At 42.0% G+C, this 27,173-nt stretch overlaps 1 protein-coding gene across 3 annotated transcripts in view; it reads left to right on the top strand.

Moving 5' to 3' along the window:
* LOC143899297 (uncharacterized) overlaps positions 1-27,173 on the top strand; it is a 151,378-nt gene that overhangs the window by 108,368 nt on the left and 15,837 nt on the right. For all 3 annotated transcript variants that reach the window (XM_077409514.1, XM_077409516.1, XM_077409515.1), the window contains exon 3: positions 19,498-19,621. In XM_077409514.1, coding sequence (XP_077265640.1) covers positions 19,498-19,621 — 124 coding nt within the window. The remainder of the gene's footprint in view (positions 1-19,497; positions 19,622-27,173) is intronic.

The following is a 27,173-nucleotide window of genomic DNA, read 5'->3' as shown; positions in this document are numbered from 1 at the left end:
CAATGTTGAGGGAGGAGTGTTTAACTAAGATTTGAGTTTCGGGTTACTGGATAGTGTTATTGAGAGAGAAAAGTTCGATATAATTTTCTTTCCAAAGTCCATCCATTTCTGGCGATATTTTAGGCAACTTCCGCGATCCTATCCATCTCTTCATTGTGTAACTTTCGCACGAGTTTTCGCTAAATCGCACTTCGATACTATAGAGACATTATTTATCGCGAGCAATATATCATTCCAAATTTAAAATTACTACGACGACTTGCGGAAATATGATGATTTTTTTGAAAAATATTTTCGTCGATTTCTAAAAACTATATCAAGTGGAAATGTCCGACCAAGTCAGACCGGGTTAAAATAATTCTCGATTTAATTTGCATTCTTTCTCTATGTCTCCGCATTGTTCGCTGCTCTTTTACGTTCCTCCTATTTTACATCGGAAGTTAGCAACTCTTCAGACTTTCCAGCATTTTTACGGATTTTACGTCACTTTTTCAAGATTGTTCTTGAAACGTCGTTTTTTAAATCGTTATAAATACACGACGTAAGAAAAATGAAATAAATTTTGTGAAAGCGAATTGCGGTACGTAATCTCATCTTTGGACAGAAAATCCCCTCGGGCGGCATATATAAAGGGCCATATAACCACACAGCCTGCTTACCGGATCACGAACGAGAGCAACACAACGCGGCTCTGTTTCCCGAACACCTCATGTGAATAGACAGGTACGCGTGTAGAATCGTGTGTCAGACGGCGTTGTAATTGGCTTAATATCTTATCGGATAACAAGCGTGTGCGCACGCTCTCATTCGATAAACCGGACGCGCGGTGTGGGGCGAAACTCGTCGATGGGCGTTTAATTTTCGCCTTCGCGCCGCGATAAAAGGAGACACGACGTGAGAATGCCTCGAGAGTAATTAGGGATAACCATGACACTTTGAAAGCACCTTTTTTTGGATCTCAGCTGCTCGTAGCACGTTTTGCTGTTATTTGATTTCAAATTTTTATTTGTTATAATCTTTCGTAAATTTTTGAAGTTTAACTTTATAAGAATCTTGGTTACAAGCTTCAAAATTAATTCAAGGCTCACTTAACATAAACAGTTGAAAAATAAGATTCTGTTATTTCCTTGCGTCTTTGCAGTAAAAATCGATGTTTTTTCTGATTTATGATCAAATTTGGTTTCTAAGAAAATATATATATAATTTCTATCTTGAACGCGCCCGTTATCAATCAATAGAAATCGATTGCAAACGAGAGGCGAATCTTGCATACAAGCGATGGCTTTTGGCGCGATTTCTCGTAAGACCTTGGAGCTCGATCAAGTCGACATGCACGGCTCCTTTCTCGCTCCGCTTTCCTTGAAGAAGAAGACGCTGATATTCCGAGGAGTCTCAATTACCCCGTACATGCTCGAGCAGAAGCGCGCAGCCTTGAGACGGTAACTTTTCTCATTCGTCGAATCTTTATACCCGGGGCTAATAACGCACGCCTCTTTATCACCGTCCGAATCTTGGTATAATTACGATCGTTAATGTTGCGTCTCGTTAGAGACGCGGCATCTCTCGCGTCTTGGTACCACGGCGATTTCTCGCACCCGATTTCGTCCCATAAAAGATAAGGAGGTGCATTTTCCTTCCATCTTTATTAAGAAAGACAGAAATTATACAATGTGAATTATTTTATATAAAAAATGTCGCAAGTGATTTAATTTGACATTAATTTTCATATGTGTGTGTGTAACAGAGACAGATTGGATGTAATATTTTGATCCAATTATCCGACGTGAGGTAATAACATACTGTCTTCTTTTTTATAATTCAGTAATAATATTATTGAAATTTTATTTTTTGATGTAAAATTTATATAGTGGAAAATTTATAGGCGCCTCTCATTTATAATTATTCATTATTCAATTAGTGTAACAAGCTTCTGTAGATCACTTGCGAGATTATCTCAGATAAGAAGGTCTATGCAAACATGACTTTTCTTTGGCTTTGTTATGTATCACTTAAGACAAACAGGTTTGCGACACGAGAGGTCTTATATAATAAGCAGGTGGCTGTGATTGAATTTCCCTTTTTTATATCTTAATTCATATCCCACTACGATTTCTTATTATCTCGTCGCATCGCCGATTTTCGATTTATACGGTTGGACCATGAAACTTCGTGAAGAATACGTTCGTTCGCGTCGTAAGACGGGGTCTCGCGGGACGTGTCGTAACCGGGGAAGAAACGACATGGGAACGCGCGACCATTCGCGATGTTTAACATGCACGAGACATAATTTCCGAGCTGAAACACGTGAGTACGCACATTGGGTCGCCGGCAAGGGAGCGAGTCGGTCAGGCTCGGAAAACGTGTTATTCAAATGAGGGACTCGCAATATAAACGGCAGGTCGTAATGAAATGACACATTGAATAAACCGAGTTTAAAACTTGTCCTCTTTTCCCTTGTGTGTTACTGCTAATATTTCCCTGCTTTGACATCGTGACGAATATTGAGTTTCCCCGCGTTTCTCTTTTCATCTATGGGTTTTTCTGTCAACTTGGAGAGAATAAACTTTTATTATTATCATTCGACTGAAATCTTCTTTACGCTTGTCCTAAATTGTGCCAAATCTGTTCTAAAGTATAAATAAAAATACTATTTTAATATAAAGATCAGAACATGTAAAACATTTGCCGGTGTTGCTCTTGAACTCCGTGCGGTACAAACACGTTCGCGGGGATGTCTCTTTCGTCGGAATTAAAATAGAACGATAATAAATCCCGTGCACAGCGAGATGGCTTATCTTGTCGGACGAGTTGGCGATACGCGTCTTTCTTCGCGGAGCGTGTTCTTGTTGGACAAATGTGATCGTTGTCGCGCCGAGCGGGCCCGCGTGACATCAAATTAGTTTCGCCGCGCGGCGAAGTTAATATCGATCCGTCGCCGGTAAGTCGTTCATATTGTTGGAGCTTTCGCTCCGCTCCGTAGTGCAGGAGTTATCGCGACTTAGCGGAAGTGCAGAGTTATAATCCTCCGCCCTTCGCGCCCCAAGAAACCCTGGTAATCCTCCATCCGGGGATTACCGCCTCTGAAGCACTTACGGCGATTAGTTACAGCGGAATGCGACGGTCCCTGCGGAAAGTGGGATCCGCATCCGGTGCGGCATAACAAAGTGCGGTAATGGCGCCTAATAGAGTTCTTAACAACGAAACGAAAAAAGCTTGTGCCCTCTTGCAACTTTTTTACTAATTTTTTTTTTAGATACAGAACGTAAGATTGGAACAAGATATATTTTTGTCTATTAGCTATATATGGAAAGATTGAGTAATTTCCTCAAGTTACTCTGGGATATAATTATCTCAAGAATTAGAAGAGCGCAAATAAGATCAACGTTTTATTTACCTTTTATTTACTTTCTCTTTCCCTCATTTCCCTTGGCATTTTCTTCGCTCAATTAGCTCACTTGATTCGATGCGTTTTTTTTTTTAATATCCTTTTAAGTAATTATATTTTGTCGGGTATTTTTATTTTTATTTTACCGGAGGTTCTTGATTCTCGATTCTCGCAGTCGCAGTATTCATCGGAAAGGCGGTAACGAGTAAAGTTCCGGGGGAACTTAGATTGCGCTTCGAAGTCTCTACCACGCATTTATCATTACCATTTGCACAATCCACAGTGAAACTATACTGAGATCGTGGGAAGCATTGTTATCGTAAATTAACCCCTGAACTGAAAACATATTTCTTAGAAAAAGAACATGGAATTTAATTATCATTCATTACATCTCATTGTGTAAAGAGACCGCATATAAAGGAGAGAGGAAAAGAGACGTCACGGATATATAAATGACGGGAACTCAATAGGGAAATTGTTATTTTAACACTTGTGGCACTTATCACAAGTCACAAGGCGCTTACGAGAGCTATTTGTAATTCACGATGTTTCTCGCGGAAATATAGCAGTCCATTTTTCAACTTTGTTTGAATAGTCTGTGCTAATTCATACAAAGGAGAATCGTCGCCGGAAAATAATGCCGCGGTAAAGGACGAATGCTACGAGTGGCATTTTGTCGGAAAATATCACTGTGTACGGAAAGTATATGAATGCGACCTCAAAGAATACTCGGCTCTGCGTGTAGAGTGGACTTAAAGAACGAACACGGTTTGTGCGAGTGTTATGTCCACTCGACATAAGATAATGTTTCTACAAACCGACGCGACGTATCAAGAATACGCGGCTTAGCTTAACATGCACCTAAGAGCCGTGTCGTTGATTGTTGAGCTGTCATTTCACAGATAAAATATTAGCTGAGGAACAATTGTCGAAGTAAGTCACATGGTCTCGCTCGCGTGTATTTATTTCTGCAGTATGTCGTAATTATAATTTTTTTATAGGATAATTGCGTGAAGAAATTAAATCGTAGGAATTAATTTCGACAATTTAAATAGAATATAATATACCTATGTCGATCGAGACTTATTTCCTTCTTATCGTAGTTCTGTCTTTAAAAATGACGAACCTTAATAGACTTAAATTTTACCGTTTTGTAATACTCGTCAATAAAATTATTTTACGGTGTGTTTGCTCGAGCAGTATAATCATATTGAACTTACTTTCTAAATATGAGTGTAATTTTGATTAATAATTTAGGGTAAAAGTTCGTCACGCGATTTACGTCAAGCAAAAATGCCGCTTAGATAGACACCTCTGTGCCATTCGGCGTTGCACCACGTCGATGATCAAATATTAAGTACCGTCTCTCGATCACCTACGCGGAAACGAACGACACTCGAACCGAACGCGGGCTCTCGCAGCTGCAACGAACAGCACGACGTGTGGGCTTAATCGCGTGTCATTTCGCATCGATCGCCGACGGATGGACTTATTATCGATGTAACCCGGCTTTATATTGCGGCAGTGGTGCGCCCCTATAATAATCTGTCCGTCGCTTAAAATGCTCCATCGAGGAAACGAACGCACGCTCAATGATCTCGCTTTCCGTGCTTTTCAATCGTATTTTCAGCTATCGCACAACAAGGATCTTCAACGTCGAAGACTCGACCGCGGTAACTTTAAGAAATCGATCGATTTTCCCGAGACGCGCTTGATCTTATCCTGGACGATGAAAATTAGTTTACTCCACTCTCCTGCTCCCCCCCTCTCCTCTTTCCCGCGTAATCTGCACGAAAACTATTGAGCTATATTGAGCTTTACGCTTTACGTTCGCTATAAATAGTCGACTGCAAGCCGAGTGTGGCCGAGTAACAACATGTGTGCATCATGATATCGAGGATCATCCACATTTGCCGCACTTAACGTGTCAATTACACGCCACGATTTCGCGCCAATTGCCCGAAGTCATGATCGCTTCGCATCCCCGCGCGTTGACACGTTAGTTATAGCTGTCTTTTGAACTCGCCACGTACTAGATTCAGTTACTGCCGCGCGCCGCGATGCCAACTTGGCAATTACGAGCATGTAAGAGATCCCTGCGAGAGATCGTTGCTCGCCCATCGATCTTAAGGCCAATTCGCACGCTTTTAATGAGATTATTTTGATAGGCACTCAAGAATCGTCTTGGATACTATTTCCATGTAGATGAACAGACTGTACTTGTAGAATGTGTAATACTACTGACGCATGTAAGATCTTGCGTTTTACACTAAACTGATAAATTATTGATGCGAATAGTTATACAATTTTATATTGATATTTAAAGTTCTTAATTGCATGAAGGAATTCAACCGCAGGAATTAACTTCAGCAATTTACTTAATTAAGATATAAACTTCTGTGTCTGTAGAGAGATATTCATATATCGTAGTTCTGTTTTTAATTGAAAGTGACAAACCTTGATACATATTATTTTTACGTAATAGAATTTTGTTATAATACTTGTGTGTGTCAATGAAATTATTTTACGGCGTGTTTGTTCGATAATCATATTAAACTTACTTTCTAAAAATGAGTGTAGTTTTGATTAGTAATTTTCAGGGTTGAACTGACTTCGTCGCACATTATTGAGAACTTAAGAAGCTTTTTTAAAAACTTAAGAACTCTTGAAAAAATCTCTACAAAATCCTTCTTTGCACTGATTTTTGTAGCAGTTATTAATACACCGTATAACTATTGATTTTTAAGAGATACATTTCGCTCCATGCTTTTGACAGATTAGTATAGAATTAAGAGAGAGATCTCTTGACACGCGAAATACCTCGGCGTGAGCGAACTACATACCAGCTACGGCAATGGCGGGTTCTCTCGGCTACAGAGAATGCGCGCGCGGCACTAGCCACCTGCATTTTATTGCTTCCATTAAAGTCGATCGCTGTAATGCGCTCCCGGGTAACAAAGACAGGTTTTTCTTGTAATTACCCGGCAGTTAACGAATCCCGCCGCGCGCGTCTTACCGTTTCGATTCCACCGCACCTTCCTCGAGCCGAGGGACACCGAGAGAGATCGCGATATACACGGACGCGAGGGCACACAAACACGCGCATGTATACACAGAGACAAAGAAACACGTTGGGTATATACGTTCACCGTAATTATCCGGCATTTTATCTATCGACGTGCTGCGGCGTACATGGAAACAGGTGCCGACTTAATGTAATTAGCGAAGATTTCTGTCTCACCGTCGCTTGCACTTTATTGCTTCCTCCATACGCCGCTCGTTCGTTCTCTCTCTTTCTCTCTCTCTCTCCCCCTTCAGGCTTAACCCGTCCCGTGTTCTACGCGTTACACTGGATCTCCGCGAATCATATCGCCGTATCCTTCCCGTCGGAACGGAAACCAGAAACGAAAGCAAGAAAAGGAGCAGCGGAGCCTGCGGAGCTTCGTCGTTGAAAATCGCAGGAATCTTAATAGGTAAAAATTTAATGCAAACGTTCTAGGAGAAAATTTGAAAAGTCATTAAAGTGCGAAGCGATGCCGTTGGATATTCTTTTACGTCGCGCGACAATACAGCGTGGTATCTCGATTACACGCTCGCGGTCACGCTATACAGCAGCGTGCCGCCGCCGGGAGGATCCGCAAGTTACACGCTTTACAGGACCGACGGTCGCCGTTACAAGGCGATTAGTCCGGGCAGCTTATTTTTCTCTCTCCACTCTCGCTCCGTTCTGCTTTAACATGTCGACGAGTCACGATCGGATCGGCCTTTTCTTCTTTCCATTGGAACGAGCCAGCTGCCATTAGACGGCGGCTCCTTGCAGCTGCCGGCGTCACTTGGTTATAAATTTTACAGTCAACCACTTCGACCGCGCGATCGCCGATGATTATATTTCGATCCTTTTTTTTTTTTTTTAATATCTGTTTCGCGCGACGGAATGGTAACGAAGGGAACGTTTAACGACGAATCCGCGGGAATCGCGGAAGGTGGTGACGATTTAAATTCCACGACGATTCTGAAACCGATGTCGTTGCGCGAGCGACCAACGACGACTTGAACTCCCCGCCGCTTTTCTGGAGGTCGAAATGAGCCCGCATGCTGCATATAAATATCTTATCATATCTATAATTTCGCAGAGATGTTGAGTCGTATATTTTCGTCGTACGTTTCACGGTGAATGTGGTCGTATAACGAGTTTTGTTTTGCTTAAAGTGGAAGCTCACGCTCAACAATAACGCAAAACGAGCGCGATTTGTGATAATACGGCAATGTGTAATTTAACCTGCTTTATTTCAAAGATAATTGAAATTTCTTCATTTTCACTGCGAACTTATTTTTTAAATTATTGGGCTATTAAAGGATTAAGGTTTGGATGTTTTAACGGCTGGTAATTTTAGCAGTCGAGACTTGCTTGAAGCGTGGCACTTCATTCTATCTGAATTTACGAGAGTCGACGTATAACAATTTAGTTGTCATTTTACGTGGTGCAGGATTTTTAGGTTGGCGGAAAAGTGGATGATGCATTAGAGGGTCAAGACCTTCATCACCGGTCTGATAACCGGTTTCTACGGTGAATTGCTTCTGTAACTTTAGTTTCCGACTCGGTCTCGTTGGGATCAAACAGCTCGTGTGCCCTGAGGGTCTTCAGGCTTGTTCTGAGATTCCTGCACGTTACGTGTGTGATTCGAAAGAAACTAAAAGACAGATATTACGAAGTAACTCGCATTTTAGCCGTACACTATTTCTTATATTTAAGTGAGCTTTGACGTGCACTCTTATATTACATGTACCTTGCGTTTCGAGAATATTACTCTTAATACTTCACTCCTGTGTGGAACTTTTCCCCTTTTGCTTTTCTGATGCATTCTTGTATACTGTATAGGATTCTTACGGGTTTTACTCTTTTTTCCCCAAATACCGAAACCCATTTAATTTAAGCTCCCTCGGGTGCTGAATACCTGCATTTTTGGATGTTTGTATCCTCGGATCCTGAACTGTCTTAATTTTGAAGTAAATTGGGGGATTAGCGTAAGAGCATGATGTTGAAATCTCTGGACTCTGGTAATTTTAAATCTCCAAATCCTAAAGGGCTTCGGATTTTGTCTTAAGATTTCAGGATTTCTCGTTACTTAGATTCTCATTATCGTAGAACAATGTAGACGAGAAAGGGATATCAGAAATACTCACTTCAAAATACTCTTTAATTCATGAAACGTTAAATATAATAACAAACGTTAAATAATAAACGTTGACAATGATAGTATCTTTTATAATTTGTTATGAACATCATTTCCAACTTTTTTGAACTTTCAAGACATAAATGTGAGGTAATTATATAGCAGATGTTAGCAGTAAAGAAATTCAGATTTTAATAGGTTCATACTCGCCAGCAACCCATGTTTATACGGACAATTCTTTACCAGCGCGCCGCGAACGCTGCAATCGAATGGGGATGTTATGAAAACTCATATGAAATTCGAACTACGCGACACATGGAGAAAGCGCATGTATACACGCGCCCACAAAGAGCAACCCCGAAATACAAGAGGCGCGCATTATATCGCCGCTCTAATTCGTCCCGATGCAATGCCCACTCGTCGTGCAGCATGCATATTGCATCCGCGCGCGTGTGCGTACACGCATGCAACGTACGCGGGTTATACGTGCGTATATGCGTGAATCGCGCGCGTAGATTAACGCGCGCCGTGCACGGCGTTACTTGTTAACTTGTTACGTGTCCGTCCGCCGTGCATTGCCGTGCATTGCCGTGCATCGCCACGCTATAAACAGGGTGGAAGGGGGAGGGAGGAGGGGAGAAGCGCCGAGAGGAGAAACGAGGCGGCAGCGGGGGGCCACTCCACTCGTGTTGGTGCACACTCGTGCGACTCGCATACCTATGAATATATTCATGAACGGTGAACATGGCGCCCGGAGCTCCCACCTTCCACCCTGCCTCGCTCTCCCTCGTCAGCCTCCATCTGTTTCTTCTTCCTCCCTCCGCGGTTCTTCTCATCCACCCGCTATATCGGCGGCCCCGTAATCGAATCGACCCATCATTTGATCGGCAATTAAATTAATAACCGCGCGGGGTCTCGCGACCGACCGGGCGCGGCGCTTCTCGTCGCCGCCGATTTTCTCGCCGTTCGTAGATCCGGATCTACTCGCCGGATATCCGAGCGCTTATCGCTCCGGTGCCCGGCACCGCCGTTGTCGTTTAAAGATCATTACTTCGCTGTTGTTGCCATCGCCGGAGGAAGCCTGGGAGCTATATTGCAGTCGGAAACCCTCCTTAACTCTCTCTCTCTTTCTCGTTTCTCTTTGTCCGACTCGCTCGCTCTTGCTCTCTCCGCCGTGCTTTTATTCGCGTCCGGCTTCTTCCTCGATCTTCCCTCCTCCTCGTCTTCTTCCTGCCCCTCTTGCGGTTTTCTATCTACCGGGTGGCACACAACGTGTCGCGCACGTGCCACCGAGTTTCGTGCCAATTCGATGGAAATCGCTTCCACGAGTGGATTTTACGACGCCGAATGTTGCGACAGACACCGATGCGCTCGTCGTTACGCTCAATATTTCTATTCCTATGTAATACATTACATTAGATACACCTTTCTTTCATCTTTCTCTAAAACGATAAAATTACTACCATGCACAACATGTGGTCCTCGATGTGAGTTCCATCTTGTTATTGGAAAGCTCGCATTAGGGGTTATATTAAATTATATTAGATATATTAAAGCCATAAAATCAAACTTGGAAACGAAAGATTTTTAACGTGAAAAAATTCATGAGTAAAAGTAAATAGTATACAGAATGTCTCCTTAGTGAGTTTAATTCCACCATTATCGAAAACCCGTGGATTATATTTTGCTAATAAAGCCTTAAAATTAAGTTTTGAAACGAATGATTTTCTATGTTCTTTTTCTACGAAAAAAGTCGCAAAATACGAAATTTATTTTTTGTAACGCACTCTGAAGAAAGTAAAGTAAAACGAAAAAAATCCGTGGTAAGACGTGCATTTCCGAATGTATATGTATATATACTATATATATATTCAGATCGCAAACGATCTGAAACTTACGAAGCCGATGAGGCACGATATGCGACTATATGTAAGTAAAAGCGTAGCTATATAGAGTCTTATATAGCGTCATTGTTCGTGAAAACCTTTGAAAGTATAGATATGTCGACTGTGGCCGTCATTTCGCAAGTGAACGATCCGGGAATTTCTTTACACCCCGTATTTCCGTTCCCCGTTTGCCTCACGTCCGCAGTGACACTTCCCTCTTTCTGTGTAAATAAATTTAAATAAATTTACGCGCTTCTTTCTTTACCCTCCTTCTATTTCGTGGTGTCTGCCCTCTTTCCTGACTTCTTCTAACCTACGCCCTTTTTTTCTCTCTGTATGCTCCATTACGGTCCCTTTCTCTCTCTTTTGTCCTCTTTACACGCGCTCTCTCTTTCCCGTTTGTCTCTCAGAAAATATGTGATACAGCGTTTCCGCTTTTCTCCGTAATTTTCCCCGCTCACTTTTTCTCTCCCCCTCGTTACAAAAATTTGTGAGACTGATTCCCCGAGTGTTCTTGTAAATAACACGTCTCTTCAACGAAAGAAAATGTACGTAAGGACCTCCGTCATCCCGTTATTTTAATTCTGACGCGTTTACGATTTCCCTTATTTCCGCAGCATCCTTGATTCTATCCCTTCTGGATATCTCTTTAACCAATCATACTTCGTTACTTCTTGTTGTATACTTCTATGCTGGCATTATATTTTTTTCAATGTAATAAATGTATCTTTGTACCTTTCTCCTTTCACAAATACTGCGTTTTTTTCAACTGTACATGATTTATATCCAATTGTGCACTACTCATTACATTTAGTTACCACGCTGCACGGTTAAGTTTATTTCTTCGTGTAACATAGTCGTATCATGTGTCATTTTACCGTATGCCTGAAGAGAGGCTTGGTCCCAAGACGAGATACAATTCCCTTCTTTTTTCCCCACCTCCTGATCGTAAGGGACAGAAGGTCTGGATTGACTCGTGCTTCCCCTTCACGTTCATCTTGGGACCCTCGTAAAGCTGTCTCCCTCGGGCTTAGGGGACCAGGCAGGCCTCGCAACGGCGAGATTTCTCTCCGAAGCCCCTCTCTCCGAACTACCTAGCGGAATGCTGCTGGCTGTTCCCGTGACACCGTACTCGACGAGCTATACAGGCGACGCGTCTTCTACGCGGCTTGTTTTCGCCGACGATCTTGGGGATGAACAGGCCGATAACTCTATTATATTTCTCCGACGAAGGAATATCTCGTGAAATAGAAGGATACAGGGACGATGCCGAATAGCGTGCGCTAAATCAAAAAACGCCCCAAGCTCAATCCATTGGGGATTTGTTCGGTTGTTGTCTCTCGAAAAGTGTTGGGCATCTATACTGTAGAGGCTAATACGATAAAAACCAAGGGATCGCGTAAAGGAAGTAAAATCTGCGAGATAAGAATCGGTGCATATACCGGGTGTTTCTTACTGTCCAATATCTCTCTCTCTCTCTCTCTCTCTCTCTCTCTCTCTCTCTCTCTCTCTCTCTCTCTCTCTCTCTCTCTTAGGAGTTATATATTTCATAAAGAAAACGATAATTTTGTAGAATTTTTAACATTTTGTATTCCTGAGCGAGATTGTTAAGATCATATATGAACTTTTCTTTATAAAATAATCTCAAAAATAAACTAAAATTGGATAGTACTAGAAACACCTAATATAGAGTTTTCATAACGCTTATGTTTTATGTATTTTGCTAATATTTTTTTTCTTTTTACTTAAAATAGAATACACTCCATTAAAAAAAATATAAGAAGTACATATTTTATAGGCGCATATAGTGCACATTTTATAAGTCTACAGTAGCTGGATGAAAAGGTGTTGCGTTATATCACGAAGCTGCAAAGATTAAAGGATTAAACAACGATATCTTTGATCATCAATGTCATTTAGTGCTGAATCCCCGCGTTTGTAACGGTCGTAAAAACATCAGAACGGCAAGCTCGTTACGACGCGTGTGTAATACTCGCTAAATGACCCCTCTGTTTCGTCGATATATACGCACCGATTGATAGGCTATTTTTGAGGGACGTAAAGTCGCTTATAGCTAGATATAGTATTTATACACATCGCGGGCAGACGTCGCCGGACAGCCATCGCCATCGCCATCGTCGTCGTCATCAACGTCAGTCACGATCGATAACGGCGACGTTCGTGCGCCGCTCATAAATAAAACTTAAGGAGAATGTAAAATGCGGGCCCGATATTACACGCTGTATGTCGCGCTTATACGCGCGCGAACTCGTATACCCCCGCGGGTATAATACACCGGGTATACTCTCACCATCTTCTCGCGAAGCCGCCCTCTCCGTCTCCGCCTCCGCGTTTCCTCTTCGGTACTCATCCCCGTCGGTTAACTTATATCCGCCGGTCTGCCGGGACTCTCTTCTCTCTGCCCTTCGCCACGGTTTCTTCCATCGACGCTGCAGGCTCGAAACGGCAGTAAACCCGATCCTCTATAGCTGATCATAAAATAGTTACAACTCGCCCTCGCCGTCTCTCTCGCCCTTGTACACACGTGCACAATACGCAGCGAGCTATACACTAAAATACACGCGTACACGTATGTACATGCATGCGCGCACGTAAATATAGTCACTCACACATGTTAAAACGCATGTGAACGTAGCCGGTTGCATTGAGCCACCGTGCATGTGTGTGATCGTATAGCCACCCACACGCTAAAATATGCACACACGTAAGTGCAGCCGGTGTTCAAGCACGACGCGAACGCACATGCGTATATACGTCTCGCTTTATCATTTCGCAATTGTCGGCGATCCGCGATTGTTCCTCCGCAAATTGCATCCTAGACAAGCGTCCGAGAGAGAAGAGCCGCGCGCGGTTATCGCGCGGTTGGCGATAACGATCGCTGTCGGCGGACAAAGACCGGCGGAACCACGTGTCGCTTAACCCTCCATCTCTAGATTACTCCCCCTTTCGATTTTACGATCGCGCCAAGTCTGTTACGAAACGCGACATTAACTACAGGTGAAATTTCATTCGGATCGAGATAAGTGGTATCTCAATTCGTACGCGCGAATAGACGTTAATGTATGAGCAAGTTGAACAAGCGTTGTCAGCTTGTATCTTCATTTCGAAATAAATAAATTATTGTAATGAAAGCGCGATTAGCGCGCTAGAAAATATATAAAGCGCATTTTTATCGGCGATACGTACACATTTGTGTACGGACGTTAATGCACGAGCAAACTGAACAAGCGTTGTCAGCTTATATATCATCATGTCTAAATAAATAAATTATAATAAATCGATTGAAGTGCTGGAAATATGAAGAGCATTTTTATCGGTAGTATATAATGGACACATACATATTCGTGTCGACGCGTGTAACACTTTACCGTGTACGTTATATCTTTAGCGGAGTTGACGTACATACACTTCAGAAGTTCCAACATCAATTTTCTTGATTGCTATACTCGATACCAGACTGTTTTGTCTAATACAGTAGCTACTACACGCGCTGCATCGTGAATGATTGATCACCCAAAAGGAATTTAATGAAGAAACAGTTATAGAGAGCGAGAAGTGTACAATAATAGCGTAGGGAAAATATTGTAGCGCGTTTTCGAAATGTTCCGCTGGTAGAAAAAACGCCACGATAGATCGAACGATGCTATTCTCGTAAATGATTCCCAATTTATAACGGAAGTTCTTTTATTCGATGTTTATATTCAATATTCCGTCACGATAACTTATATTCCACTCTTTCCCCCCACCTATCCGCCTATTTTACCGAAGTGACTACGATAATGGACAACGTTTCTCCCCGCGCGATATTATTTTCACCGCTGCAATTTATTATACTATCCATCTAGCCGTCAATTTTACCGCGATAATGGCGCCGGCGAGCATAAAGCGACGGTCGTGTCGGTCGATGCCGTGTAACGCGTCGACGTTCTCGAAAGTGTGCCAGAAATTCCCGACTGCGCTTTTTCTTTTCTCGAGATATATACGCGCGAGCGAGAGTTTGGTTTTAGCTCTCGAAACGTTAAAAAGAATCGTTCGATCGCGCGCGCTGACAAGAGCTCTTCAAAATACGTATCGTGTATCCGGCTGTCCCTTTGAGACTCCTCAGTTTTATTCCCGCTTTTCCGCGCGACTGTTTCGCACAGCGTTCTTTACGAGTCCCGCGATCTTTATGAGTCTCCCGACAACGTTCCTCTCTGGACGTTTCTCTCGTTCAACCGTTCTGCGCGTAGGACCACTCGATGCGGTCCGTGGTACTAGAGCAAAAATGCGGAATAATTAACGACCAGCCAGGAGTTTTATTACATCGAGGAACAGAGACGACAATTGTTGAAATGAGCTAGCGTCGTATTCACGCCTGGAATGCGATTAAATAAAACTATTCGAAATTCTGACGAACAAAGTGTGCGCTAACACTTACGTCGAGGGTAACATCGTGATTAAATGCGATTATTTGCATTTATGGTAATTCCACATGATTTTTAATCTAGTCTAAAACTGTGATTACGTTTATTCATCGGTCTCTTTATTTTATTGTTGAACGTCGCTGTGACACTTTTCTAAAGAAATATCGACATCTCGGTATTATTGAAACTTATTCGTAAGCGGTTTTTTTTCTTCGTACTCTGATATCCGTCGAGTACCGACGCGATGTCGTTTTTCTTTATTGCCGTGACAGTCTGTGCAAGCTCGTTGGTGACGCGCTTCGATATATTTCCTTCCTTTCGCAAGCTGTCGCATCTCGCGTTTCACGGCTGTCTTTCCGCATCGCCGACTCGTCGTCGTTGTCGTCGTCGTCGTCGTCGTCGTCGTCGTCGTCGTCGTCATCGTCGTCATCGTCGTCACCCTACACGGCAAAATAGTTTCGTGCCAGAACAATGCCACGATTACGTCGGTCCGTGTACATTGTGCATCATGAGAGGTAACGCGCGCGCCGCGCTTCTGTAATTATGGAAACCAAGCATAAACTCCGCGATTTGCATTTCAAACTACCATTGTAATCTCGGGGCCCGACGCCGGGCGGCCGCGTCCTCCGTTCCTCCGTGCTTTTGCCTACCTACCTATCTGCCGCCCTTTATACCCTTTCGCCGTAGAATATTCCGAAATTGCCTCTCTTACTTTCAACCATGGATCCCCCGACCAATTTGGAGTCGGTTTTTTCTTAACGAAAATACGAACGCACGAATAGCCTTAAGCTGTACAGTTCACCGAAATTAAAGGATTTTTAGGGAATTATTTCAATTTCAGAGAAATGTAACAAAATATTTTATTATTTCTCATTTTACTGCAAGTCTCGAAAATGTTTCGGCATTAACCCTTCGCTGGTAACGTCTTTTTCGGCACCTGTAACTGGTAACGTCGGGTCACTCGTGTCCGACGCCTAAAAAATACTTTAAAGTGTTCTAAAAAAGTCTGAAGAAATTCATGTTACCTTATTAACTATCCTACTTTAAGGATAACTAAGATTAATCTATCGATTTCCAGTGAAAGAACATGAATTTTTAGTAAAAAAAAAAAAACATTTAAATTAAAATAAATATTTTACTCACCTGCTATTTTTAATCAACGTAACTGGTAACGTCGGGTCACTCGTGCACTTTCAAAATTTTGGCTGGCCCTCACAATATGGCTGTTTACGCACTAGACCGTCGGCTCTTGGGGAGCTAGTAGCTTAGTAGTATACAATTTTTTTCAGTATAGTTTGGTCCCCCTCCCCGCCTCTCCCTTCGAGCTACAGGGGACAGTCACTTTCGCCAGGGCACGAGTGACCCGACGTTACCAACGAAGGGTTAAAAATCGTAAAATTAAATCAGCTCCGTTCTGCCGTTAAAAGCGACGAATTTATCAAAAAGATGAAGACAGATGCGACGAATCACGAATATTCTGTATATATATATATAACCATCCTCATATGCTGTCACTCTTCCCGATTATTCACGTTAATGCGTTTCGACGCATCCAGCCAACCCGGCTGTAAACGCGTTTCCGGCGCAAATTTTATTCCACAGCGAAACGCCGCCGAAACGATAACGCCGATAAATTCGTCTGGATTAGTATACGGCACCGTGATTTGGTTGATTAGGTCTGGAATTATAGAAATTTCGGTAAATTTGCTCTAACTTCCGCAAATATTGAGGTATTGGGCTACTTTATAGTTTTTAAGTGTGCAAGTAGAACCCTTTGCTTACAAAGCTTCCTCTATGAGAGGAAGCCAAAAAAATAAATACATTAAATAAAATAAAAGCTTCCTCATATACATTAAATTTATACATTAAATAAAATAAGCTTCCTGTGTAATAATGAGGAAGCAATGTGCAAGTTTGTAATTTGCACCCTTTTTTACATTTTACTGTTAATAATTTCGGTAAGTAAAAATTGCTATACGCGGATAATCTATGATTGTTACTATATAATTGGAGGTTGACTGCACAGCGGTATTTATGTCACTTTAATTACTGGAACTCCTATTTTTTATATCAGAAAACAATAAATAATAATTACTGCTAATTAAATATTGCTTTAAAAAATGTCAGTAATAAGAAGTAAAAAATGACGCAACAACTACGATGACCCATTTTTAATAATAATACGTCTAGTTGAATAGGAAAATATTCCACCCTGAGTTCACTATTAGTTCACGTAGCTCGTGCTACCCCCTCCAACCAAACGCACAGAGCGAATAGACCGATTCACGCGCGGCACCTAGATCGATATAACTTTCGATGGCGTTAAAAAATCAAATAAAATGTCGAAAATAAAATAAGCAACTCTGTTGTTTTTATCGACGATTCAAGTAATCGTGTCCTACTCTCGATTTTACGCCTGCGAGGAATTTTGTTATTGAGAGATGCTCTCCCCAGGGGGATAACGGAGCTATATCGAGCAGACATATGGCTTTGTGCATCGTATGAAAATCCGTTCCGCGAAAGGAGATATTAATATCGAACGGTGGATATATCGCGACATCGGTGACATTTAAATCCCGCAGGGTGAATAAATGAAAAATCCGCGCGGCAACGCCGCGTGGCGACCGCGACGCCGATATTCCGACATGCGAAAAAGTTACGTCCGCATTACCCAAAATTGCGTCGCTAATTAGCGCGTTAATTATGCGCGGCATCACTAATTGCTCTCAAAGCTCCGGCCGCGCGGCGATTTTGTTTTCCGAAATGGAAATTTGTTCGCATCGAGCCGCGAAAATTATCGCGCGACCGGCGGAGCGCATTCATTCAGCAGACATCTCGCTAATTGCTTTTAAACCCGCAACAAACCGGCTCACAGCTGAGTTTCCATATTATGCCATACTTATGTGCTTAAGTGCGGTGCTATACGTATGAAAATGTATCACGTGTAATAATAAAATATAACAGTAGTGAATAAAATAGCGGTACTTATCGATATTAATAGTAACGGTAATAAAAATGATATATAGTACAATGAGAAACATCATATCTAAATAAATCTTCTGTTGCATCGCGATAATAAGATACAGGTATTTACTTTACGTCGTATCGATATGCTTTTTAATGCCGCGTAAAAATAGGAGGGAAACATTTTTAATGCGAGATAACGATTTGCGAGGGAGGGAGCAGGGGGAAATTTTATTACGCGGCCGGGATCCTGTGAAACAGTCTGTCCCGCGGGCGTAAATCAGAATCGATAGCGCCCCGCGCGTACTCTATATCCGCGGGAGTGACGTGTTCGTCAATTTCCAGCGACACGGTATAGGTGCGCGCGGCAACGTTACGCGAAAATCAAACTTTCGGTGCTCTTGCCAGGTCACGTTTCTATTTGCAAGCCGGTGTAAACGTAACCGCGTTTCCCGTCCGTGCGCGTCCGTTTGGCGAAATATCGGGTCGGCCGATATTTCCATAAACAGCGAGAGCGAACGCGAGAGTGTACGACCGACGTTAATTGGGTCTCCTCCAATTGCTTTTATGTATCCTCGGCTGCGTTTTCGACGCGCCTCGAGGCCACCGCACGCTCCGTCGCGCCGGCCCGGGATGCATTTTCAGCGCGCGCGCCCGAATCCAGCGACCGGGATTACATCGATTTCGGCGATTTCCGAATCGAACGCGAAGCGATACTCTCTCTCGTCGCCGCGCACAGCAGCGGCGGTATTTCGCGACAGCTCCCGACCCGATATTTTTGAAAAGCCCGAGATATACCCGTACGCGATGACTCGTTAACACCTCGTCGAAATCGTCGCGCAACGTCATGTCGGCGAAACGCTCGTGCACTGTGTATTACAACTATAGCCAGAATAACGGCGTAAATGTATGGACTGAAAAATGCATATATTTTCACGACGCGAGACACTATATACGCGTCGGATTTATCTCGCGTTGCATAACTGTGAAGAGTGGATGAATTGAAATTAAATGTATGAGATATACACATGACGGGGCGAGTCTCGCGAAAACCGTTCGGATGCTCTCTCGCACAGCGAACGTTTATTAAACATTAATTTCATATATTTGCTACGAGATCCGTTCCACGGAACTAGCGGATCGTTAGTTAGCATCCTCATTACTCAGCCATGCTATCGCGCTTGATCCGTTCTCGTGTGGACTTAGGAGACCGCGTCGTAGTTAGAATGCGAGTCCCCCCGGGCGCTACGGGAACTGCTTCGTAGTTAGAATGACAATTCTCTGGACATACGAGACTATATCTCAATCTAATTACAAACAATATGCAATGTCTCTTGCGCTTGCATCGCAGTCGATGTATACAGCAGCAATCTTTGATGTCGATTATATCCTAGAATAAACACATCGGGAAGGAACTAACTTTTTAATCACGAGAATCGCTGTTAAAATAGTTACTATTCGTATATTAAAAAGTATGTAAAAAATATGTATTTTATAAATTTAAGGGTACATATAGTATAATATCTTCATCGCAGATTATTTCACGCGGCTTTGTTTCGCGCGGGCGAAATTGATGGGATACGCGATATTCATCGATCCTGCATGTCGCACGCGTGACACCTGACACATCGCCGGCTCACCGTTCGTCGAACTTTGTGTTGCAGGACATGTCCGACGTGTGCGTTGGGACCAGCGTGGGGACCATTACGGAGCCGGAGTGTTTGGGACCCTGCGAGCCCGGCACTTCCGTCACCCTCGAGGGCATCGTTTGGCACGAGACCGAAGGAGGTAAGAACCTCGTTGCAGCTTAATTCGCCCATTTGCCTTCGCGGACTCTGCCACCTTAGACCTCCGACCTTCTTGTTATCTCTTTAGCTCTTGGTTATAGAGGATTAGACAGCGAAATTACAATCCTAGAATGTGATAACGCGAAACATTGATCTTTAATATTCTCTTAATAGACAATTATAATTCTCTCGCCGATTTGGTCGATAAAACGTGATCTTTTTTTTCTTCATCGGCAAAACGTATTTTTACACAAATTGGTTTTATATTAGTTTCCACGAGATATTGTTGGTCTTCCTTGAATGTGTTTAATTGTCACATCGATCGCGGTGAATGAATTCTCAATTAAAGATAAATGGAATAATATTAATTTTAAATAATAATTTTACATGTAATTTTGAATAATATGTTTTTCATGCAAAAGTCAGTTGAATACAGAAAATTTAATTAAATCTGTTTGATATCTGAAAAGTGTATAACATAGATGATATTTCCATTTAGCTAAAAAACGATATTCTTTATTAAATTATTCGCCAGTCGACCTACCTTATTTTGCCCAGTAAAAATGAAATATTTTTTCTTTATCGGAAAAACGTATTTTTACACACAAATTACGACTCGTGCAGTTAATATATGTCATTTATCTAATTCTTTTTTTAATAACATGATTGGGGAAATACACGTGACCGTTTTTCTCAACTTCTTCGGATGCTAAATTAACGAACGAACCTATATCCATTTTTAATCGATTTGTTAAGAATACGAAGAATACGGATTTAACTATTAACGCCAATGAACGTAAAGTACGATTTTGAAGGATTTTGAAGGAAGAAGGATTTGCAATTAGGCCATTAATGATTCATGCACATTCCCAGTTACTCGCTTGTCAAATTTGCTTCCATCAAATTTACCCTGTTATTGCCCCAGGCTCTTCGGATAAAGTCATACACGGTGCTTATTGATTTATCGAATTTCTGCAATTCGCTGAATAACAGTAATAACACTAATGGTACCGCATACAGAGTAGTCTGCGTTTATTATTATGGAAATCATGCACCGTCGTAAGGGATTATATGAGCGTATCTTCTATCGTTCAACGTATAAAATTACCGCGTTCGTCTGCCCACTTGTTTTTCCGGGATATTTAAGTAATATCGAGCATCGTTAGAGTTGCTATACAAAATGATGTTCACCGTTAGCGGCGCGTTTAAACGAGGAATAGCGCATGCAGGAAACAAGAGTCCGGCTTGCATCGTGATTTTCCTCGCGATATAATAACGAACGATAATTGCGCGAGAAAGGATTACAGCCGCCACTTTTCCGTACTGGATAGAAAATATTTATTTCATCGTGCATTCGAACGCACAACGTAATGATTTATGTAACGTTTTGTTTAATTTCTGTAACTAAACATCATTTGCATCGTTATGCATCGTTATTTCATATAAATTTTTTTGTTGTCATTTCCAATATTTTGTCATATACAATATGACGTACAATATCTGACGAGTGTAATTGAATGTACAATATGACAAGTGATGTACAATATCTCACGAATGTATAAATTGAATGTAATGTCTCGAACGTCAGACATCGCTCGGGATATTTCCCGGCGATGTCTTTTTAATTTTCGTACGTCGGAAACGCGAGTAAATCGACGTCGACTTGTGTATATTCACATGACAAATTTCATAGAGAGGATAAACGGCTAAATGGGAAGTTCAATAACGGAGACGTGAATAAAGTACCTCTTGATGAATTCGAGACGAGTCGATATTGTGAAGATTTAAATAAAAGGCTAGCGGAAGAAGTCTTCGCGGTTGATAGCAGTCAGGAATAAAAATAACACGGAACTTTTTGTTTGTGGATTAATTTCAAGCAATCTTTCATCGAAATTTGATTTACTTTTGTAAAGTATGATCGAAACTCTGATCTAGATTTAATTCCATTATCTACAGTTAGCAAATAACAATTGACGAATGCTGGTTGTTGTGATGCGGCGTCCCGCATAGTCGCGCGAAGAAATAATAATCGTCGATGGAATAAAAGTTGTATCGTCTCGTGTCGACTGAAAATAACTAGCACCGATGATCAATCAATCGTTTGCCCCGGGTAAACATTCGGAGAGCACCGATGTAATAGGAATAGCGCTCGATCGATCTTGTTGCTGCTCGAACGATTCAGGGTTATAAATATCCGTCCGATATTCCGCCGGCCGGAAAAGTCGGTTAAATAAAAGCGTGTTGTAATCCCGACATCATTATTTCGTTTGCCAAGATCGATCAGCAATCGTAATTACAATATATACAGAATGCGACACTTCATATTTTATACGTGCGTTCCAATTTATATATTCTTTCAGAAATTTTCTATTTACTTTTTTTATTTAATTTCTTTTAAACCGAGTTTTTATTTTAAAAAGAAACGTGATCGCGCGTGAAAGAATTAATGCTTTTCGCGCGATTGTCCCAACTAATTTACCGCAACGTTACACCGAAATATTGCACTGTCACGCCGGTGTATTTTCACGAGTAATGAGTGTGATTAGAACAAACGCGGATAAACTACGTAATTGGATCGTATGCACGCTTATTAAAACCATTTCGACAGTCAAAGTAGCGGTAACTCGATAACGATCACGTTTGCGCGAAGTAATGCAGATTAATTTATCTGGGGTTTAAGCTTTCATGCTTGTTAGCATACGTTCCATAAGCTTAACATTCGCCGTTGTTTTACGGTTCGTATACGCGTCGCTAAGCTGAAACGCTAATTCTCCAGTTGCTCCAATGCGAAACGCACTAGCTGTGTTGCGCGCGGAATAATGTAATAACCTGGAGTGTTGATAAAGAAAATATTTAAATATTTAAGACTACGTCTGTGTATGCGTGAGGCCCTGATGGACGTACATTCTACGTGGCACTTACTTCATTACTTATTGCATTAATGAAGTATAGAACGCGCTTTAAATAAATTATGCGACTCGTACTAGTTAGCGTCGACATATCAGAAAGCGTAGAAAATGTACGCGAAAATCAATAACGCGTTTAAAATTTATTCAGTAAAACTTTTATCTGAATTCCAGTAATGAATATTGAAATTTAATTTGATTGATGACTAATAAGATATTTAAAAATTTACCGTGCTATTTTTCAGTTGGTGAACGTTAACTAATTTGACTCGTTAATCAATTGTATACAATTGATTAAAAATACATAACGCTTTTAACGAGGAACTCCATTTATTCCTCATTCACGCTAAAATTTGCAATACACTAAAGATTACGCTTGATAGCACATTTCGATCGACTTTTTTTCACCTTCTTCGGCGACTGCTAGTCTGAAAGTTTATTAATACTTTTTCTTTCTTATCATTCCTTATATAATAACGAACCGCGATATAATAACGATATACAATAATTCGCCGCGACTCGACTCGCACGCGAGATAAAACTGATGTACCTACGTAGAATGAAATTAAAACAAAAGTGCCGGGAGACGCTCTCTGCGGCGAAATAATTAATTCTACCGCAGGTGAGCATAATTAATTCCAATTTCGCTAATAGGTCATCTTCCTTGGGAAGGTCTCCCGAGCTCTATTCGTCGTATGCTTCAACGACGATGTCTTCGATCTAATACGATTAAAGCGATCTGCGGAAATTATATAAAGAAAGCCACACGCTACGCGAATAAATACACGCGAATACTTCGCCCACGCGTCGTATTATACCAACGTTTACGCATTCGTGACAAAACGTGACGGCTGCGCATAATACATGTTCATGAATATAAATAAATTCTACAATATTGAGACATTTAAACGCACGCGTATATACAGAATACCTGAAAATTATCCCTCATTATGGTTTACGTAACGAATACTTTTGAACTCAATTCACTTCGTCGCATAAAGCTTCTTTTCGCAACATCAAAAAGGTGTACGCAACAATGTACAAAATGTGACATACATACACACATAATTACTAAAGGTATAATTATGCCCATGAAAATCGATGAAGGTCTGTTCGCATGCGATACGCAAGGATCCTGCCAACCGTTTCGGACAGGTCTACAATTAGTTTTACCCGAATCCTCGAATTCTCGAACCACACTCGAGCGTGCAACGCGGGCACACGCAACCGCATACGCTTATATGCATGCCGTGCGGTAAACTCCGCGTGCACACAAAAGCGCGTGTTTCGCACACACAGGCCAGTATTAAACACACACACACACACTCACACGTGTGCGCGCGCGCATACATACGTACATTACGTACACACTTGGCCGATACAACACGGGTATAAAGGTAGCTTGTCAGACAGGTATTATATGTAATGCCGCGGTTGTGGTTGTCGTCGGGTTAAACTACATCGTGACTCTCCCCGGCTTGCCTCTTCCCTCTTCCACTCTTTGTCCTTTCCCGTCTCTTTCTCTCCCGCTTTTTCCCTTTCTATCTTTTCTCCCCGTCCTTTTCTCGTATGTTCTTCGTGTTTTTCCCCTCTTCTTTTCTCCGCAGCACCAAAGGTCCACTTTATGATCGTTCTCTCTCGAAGGCGGTCGAATCGAGTAGCTGTTTTTCACCGCTGGATCCCCTTCGCGAAGTAAGGATAAATGAACGGCCATTATGTGAAAGGAGCCAAACGCTTCCACGTCAAAACTGAGAAATGGAGTTTCAAAGTTTTCTAAAGGGAAAATGTGCTTCCTCCGCCGTGACGGTAATTCGTGGGATTCTAATGTAAAGTTTAATCTACTTAATAAATAACGACTATCTTTTGAAATGTAAGTGCCTTGAGCTCGGAGTAGATAAAACTGGCGTTTGGCACTTTTCACATAAAAACTGCGTCAAAAGCGTGCATTTACGCGTATGCTTTTAACAGCTGTTTTTTTTTCGTACCTTTAAATTTGCACAAGAGGAAACAAACAGATGTTGAACATGGATACACGTACAGAGATAACATATTACATATCCGGTAAAATTACTTTTAATTAGAAATTAATTTTAAGCGGTGAGATTATATCGAATGATACACGAGAGGAAACGTTTGTAGAGCATGCAACCGCATCAAATAACATTAGCATAAGTTATTTTTTTCTGGAGCGATATTCCATTTGAATTGACGTATGGATTAGATCTCGGAAGCATCTGTGAGACTGCTGCCGTTCTCTTTCCCTGCTTTGTTCGCCATCAAAAGAACAAACGACGCGGACGAAGCTAGACACGAAAGGGAGTTCCTAAATGGCCGTCCATAATGGCAGATTAGGAAGTCCATAAATTCGTCGAATTCCCAATTGAATGGCCGACCAATCTGTCCGAGCCTGCCATCCATTCAAGTTTTATTACTTTCGTCGTTCGCTGCTGATATCCTGCTGCTACATCCTCTCTCCTTTCACCTCCCATCCTCCTCCCTCCGCTTTCCTCCTCTCGCATCCCTATAACTCTTCCATCGCCCTTCATCCCTCTCTCTCTCCTCTCTCTCTCTCTCTCTCTCCTCTCGTTTCGCTCGGCTCGCCCCGTCTTCTTCTACCTCTTTTCATCTCCTTGTTATTTCTCTTCTCTTTACTCTTCGGCCGGTTCTCCATCTTTGACTCCCGGCGAGACATGAGAAAAAGATACTAGAGGGATAGAGAAAGAGAGATAGAGGGAGAAAAAGAGAGAAGAGCTTCTACCAGCGTGTTATTATCGGCGAAAGAAATAAAAAACAGCGACGGAATCTTGAGCACGTCTGTTCTGGTTTCGCGGCTGCTGCCTCTTCGCGCCGCTTTACTTTATAGCAAATTCATCCGTTCTACCTTCCACTTCCGTTCCTCTGAAACTTCTCGCCTCCGTCGCGATCGTGATTACGTTTAGAAATGTAATAGTCGCGTAACGAGGAAATCATAACGTACGAACGGTTCCCGGTTCTCCCACATTTACAGACTTTACAGTTTTACTTTATAGAAGCGTGCATTTTTACAATGAAGCGAGAAAAACAAGATTTTATCGTCCATCTTCTCTTTTGAAGCTTAATTTGCCATAAGCTCTTTACCGTCAGCCTTTGATCTTTAAAGAGGAATAAGTATTCACTGACATCTTCGAGGAAGAACCGAACTTCAAATTGATCAAAGCGTATGGCTTTCGACGATCTCGCCGACAGTCATGCATTTCCACGATATATGTCAAGCGCAAATTGAATTTGTTGATTCGCGTGTCCTTCCTTTTTAAAACCCATATCTCGTGATTGCCATTATCACGCCTAACGAGACACGTCGTCGATCCGTTCATAATAGGCACGTTAAGATCCCCCCCTGAGAAATTTTTCCGGGAAGCGAGCGATTAAGAAGGCGGGCGATTTCTTTCTCGCGTGTACGCGAGCCACGCGCTCGGTAATTACGTAAGGCATTCGACACGCGTGGATAAGCAAACGAAGTCAAACGATGAGTTATATTTGCACGCCGCGCGCGCGCGGCGACGATGACGACGACGACTCGCGGCGTGCCGCGTCGCCCGCCCTCCGTCGATCGGCCCCGATTTACATCTCCCACTTTATAAACGCGGCACATTAATAATTCCGCGAAGCTAACAGGTTAATCTCCGGCAATAAATGTCATACTCGCGAATGTGTAATTATGCGTGCGTGCGCGTGTAACTAATGACTGCCGATCGGCCATCGTACTAAACCGCCGATAACGTGTATCGCGCAATAACACGCATTTTCGTTGCGTATTGGCGTCCGCAATGTGGTCACTTTCAGTCACCAAGAAAGTAAACTTTTTTATCCAAATTTTATTTTAATTTAATATTTTTATTTTAATATATATACTAATTTTTCGTTCCAAACTTGTTTATTCTTTCAAGCGTCTCGGTAAACAAATTAAAAAGAAAGAATAAAAATTAAAGTTGCTTTATTGATTATTATAAGCTATTTATAGTACGAAAATACAATTTTCATGATTTTGAAATTATTCTGCTTTCGTATTTTGGTTCTGACGTTAATTGTAGTAGTTAAAACAAAGAATTTATTTTGTCGAAGGATTTATATCCATGTTTAAGATTCTGATCCGTGTGATATCTCATGAGCGCGTTCCGGATATCTTGTACTCTTGTACAGGAAAAGCATTACGCGGAGATTGTGAGAAGGCTGATGCACGAACGAGCCACTAATACAATTACAGGCACCACCGTGAGCGAGGTGTATATCGTAAAGGCGTCTATCTCCCATCGGACCTGGTTTTGTCGATGTCAGGGTAGTTTAGTTGGATCACAGAGACGTTGATGAAAGGATGCTTGTCGGAGACGCGACAGGGCGGGCACGGAGGAGGAGACGGGAAAGGAAGGATGAGAGAAGAGAGAGAAGCGAGAAGGGGAGAAAGAGAGAAGTTTTCTCTCTCTCGTGGAAGGAAGCTAGAGTTATACAGCTTGTTATCGATCTTTGGAACATCTCTCGCTTCACCTCGGCGGAATCTGCTCTTGCTTCTTCTTAGGTCTCCTCCTCTTACAATCTGCCCTTTCTATCTCGCCTACTGGATGTCACTTCTTGCCGATACTGCAGGCTCTTTAACGAATTTGGAATATCTGC

Source organism: Temnothorax americanus, unplaced genomic scaffold, assembly GCF_048541705.1.
Source record: "Temnothorax americanus isolate GAGA-0224 unplaced genomic scaffold, ASM4854170v1 Scaffold26, whole genome shotgun sequence".
In the NCBI taxonomy this organism is placed as follows: Eukaryota; Metazoa; Arthropoda; class Insecta; order Hymenoptera; family Formicidae; genus Temnothorax; species Temnothorax americanus.
The sequence above is the reverse complement of the archived record's forward strand: the minus strand, read 5'-3'. Positions and strand labels throughout refer to the sequence as shown.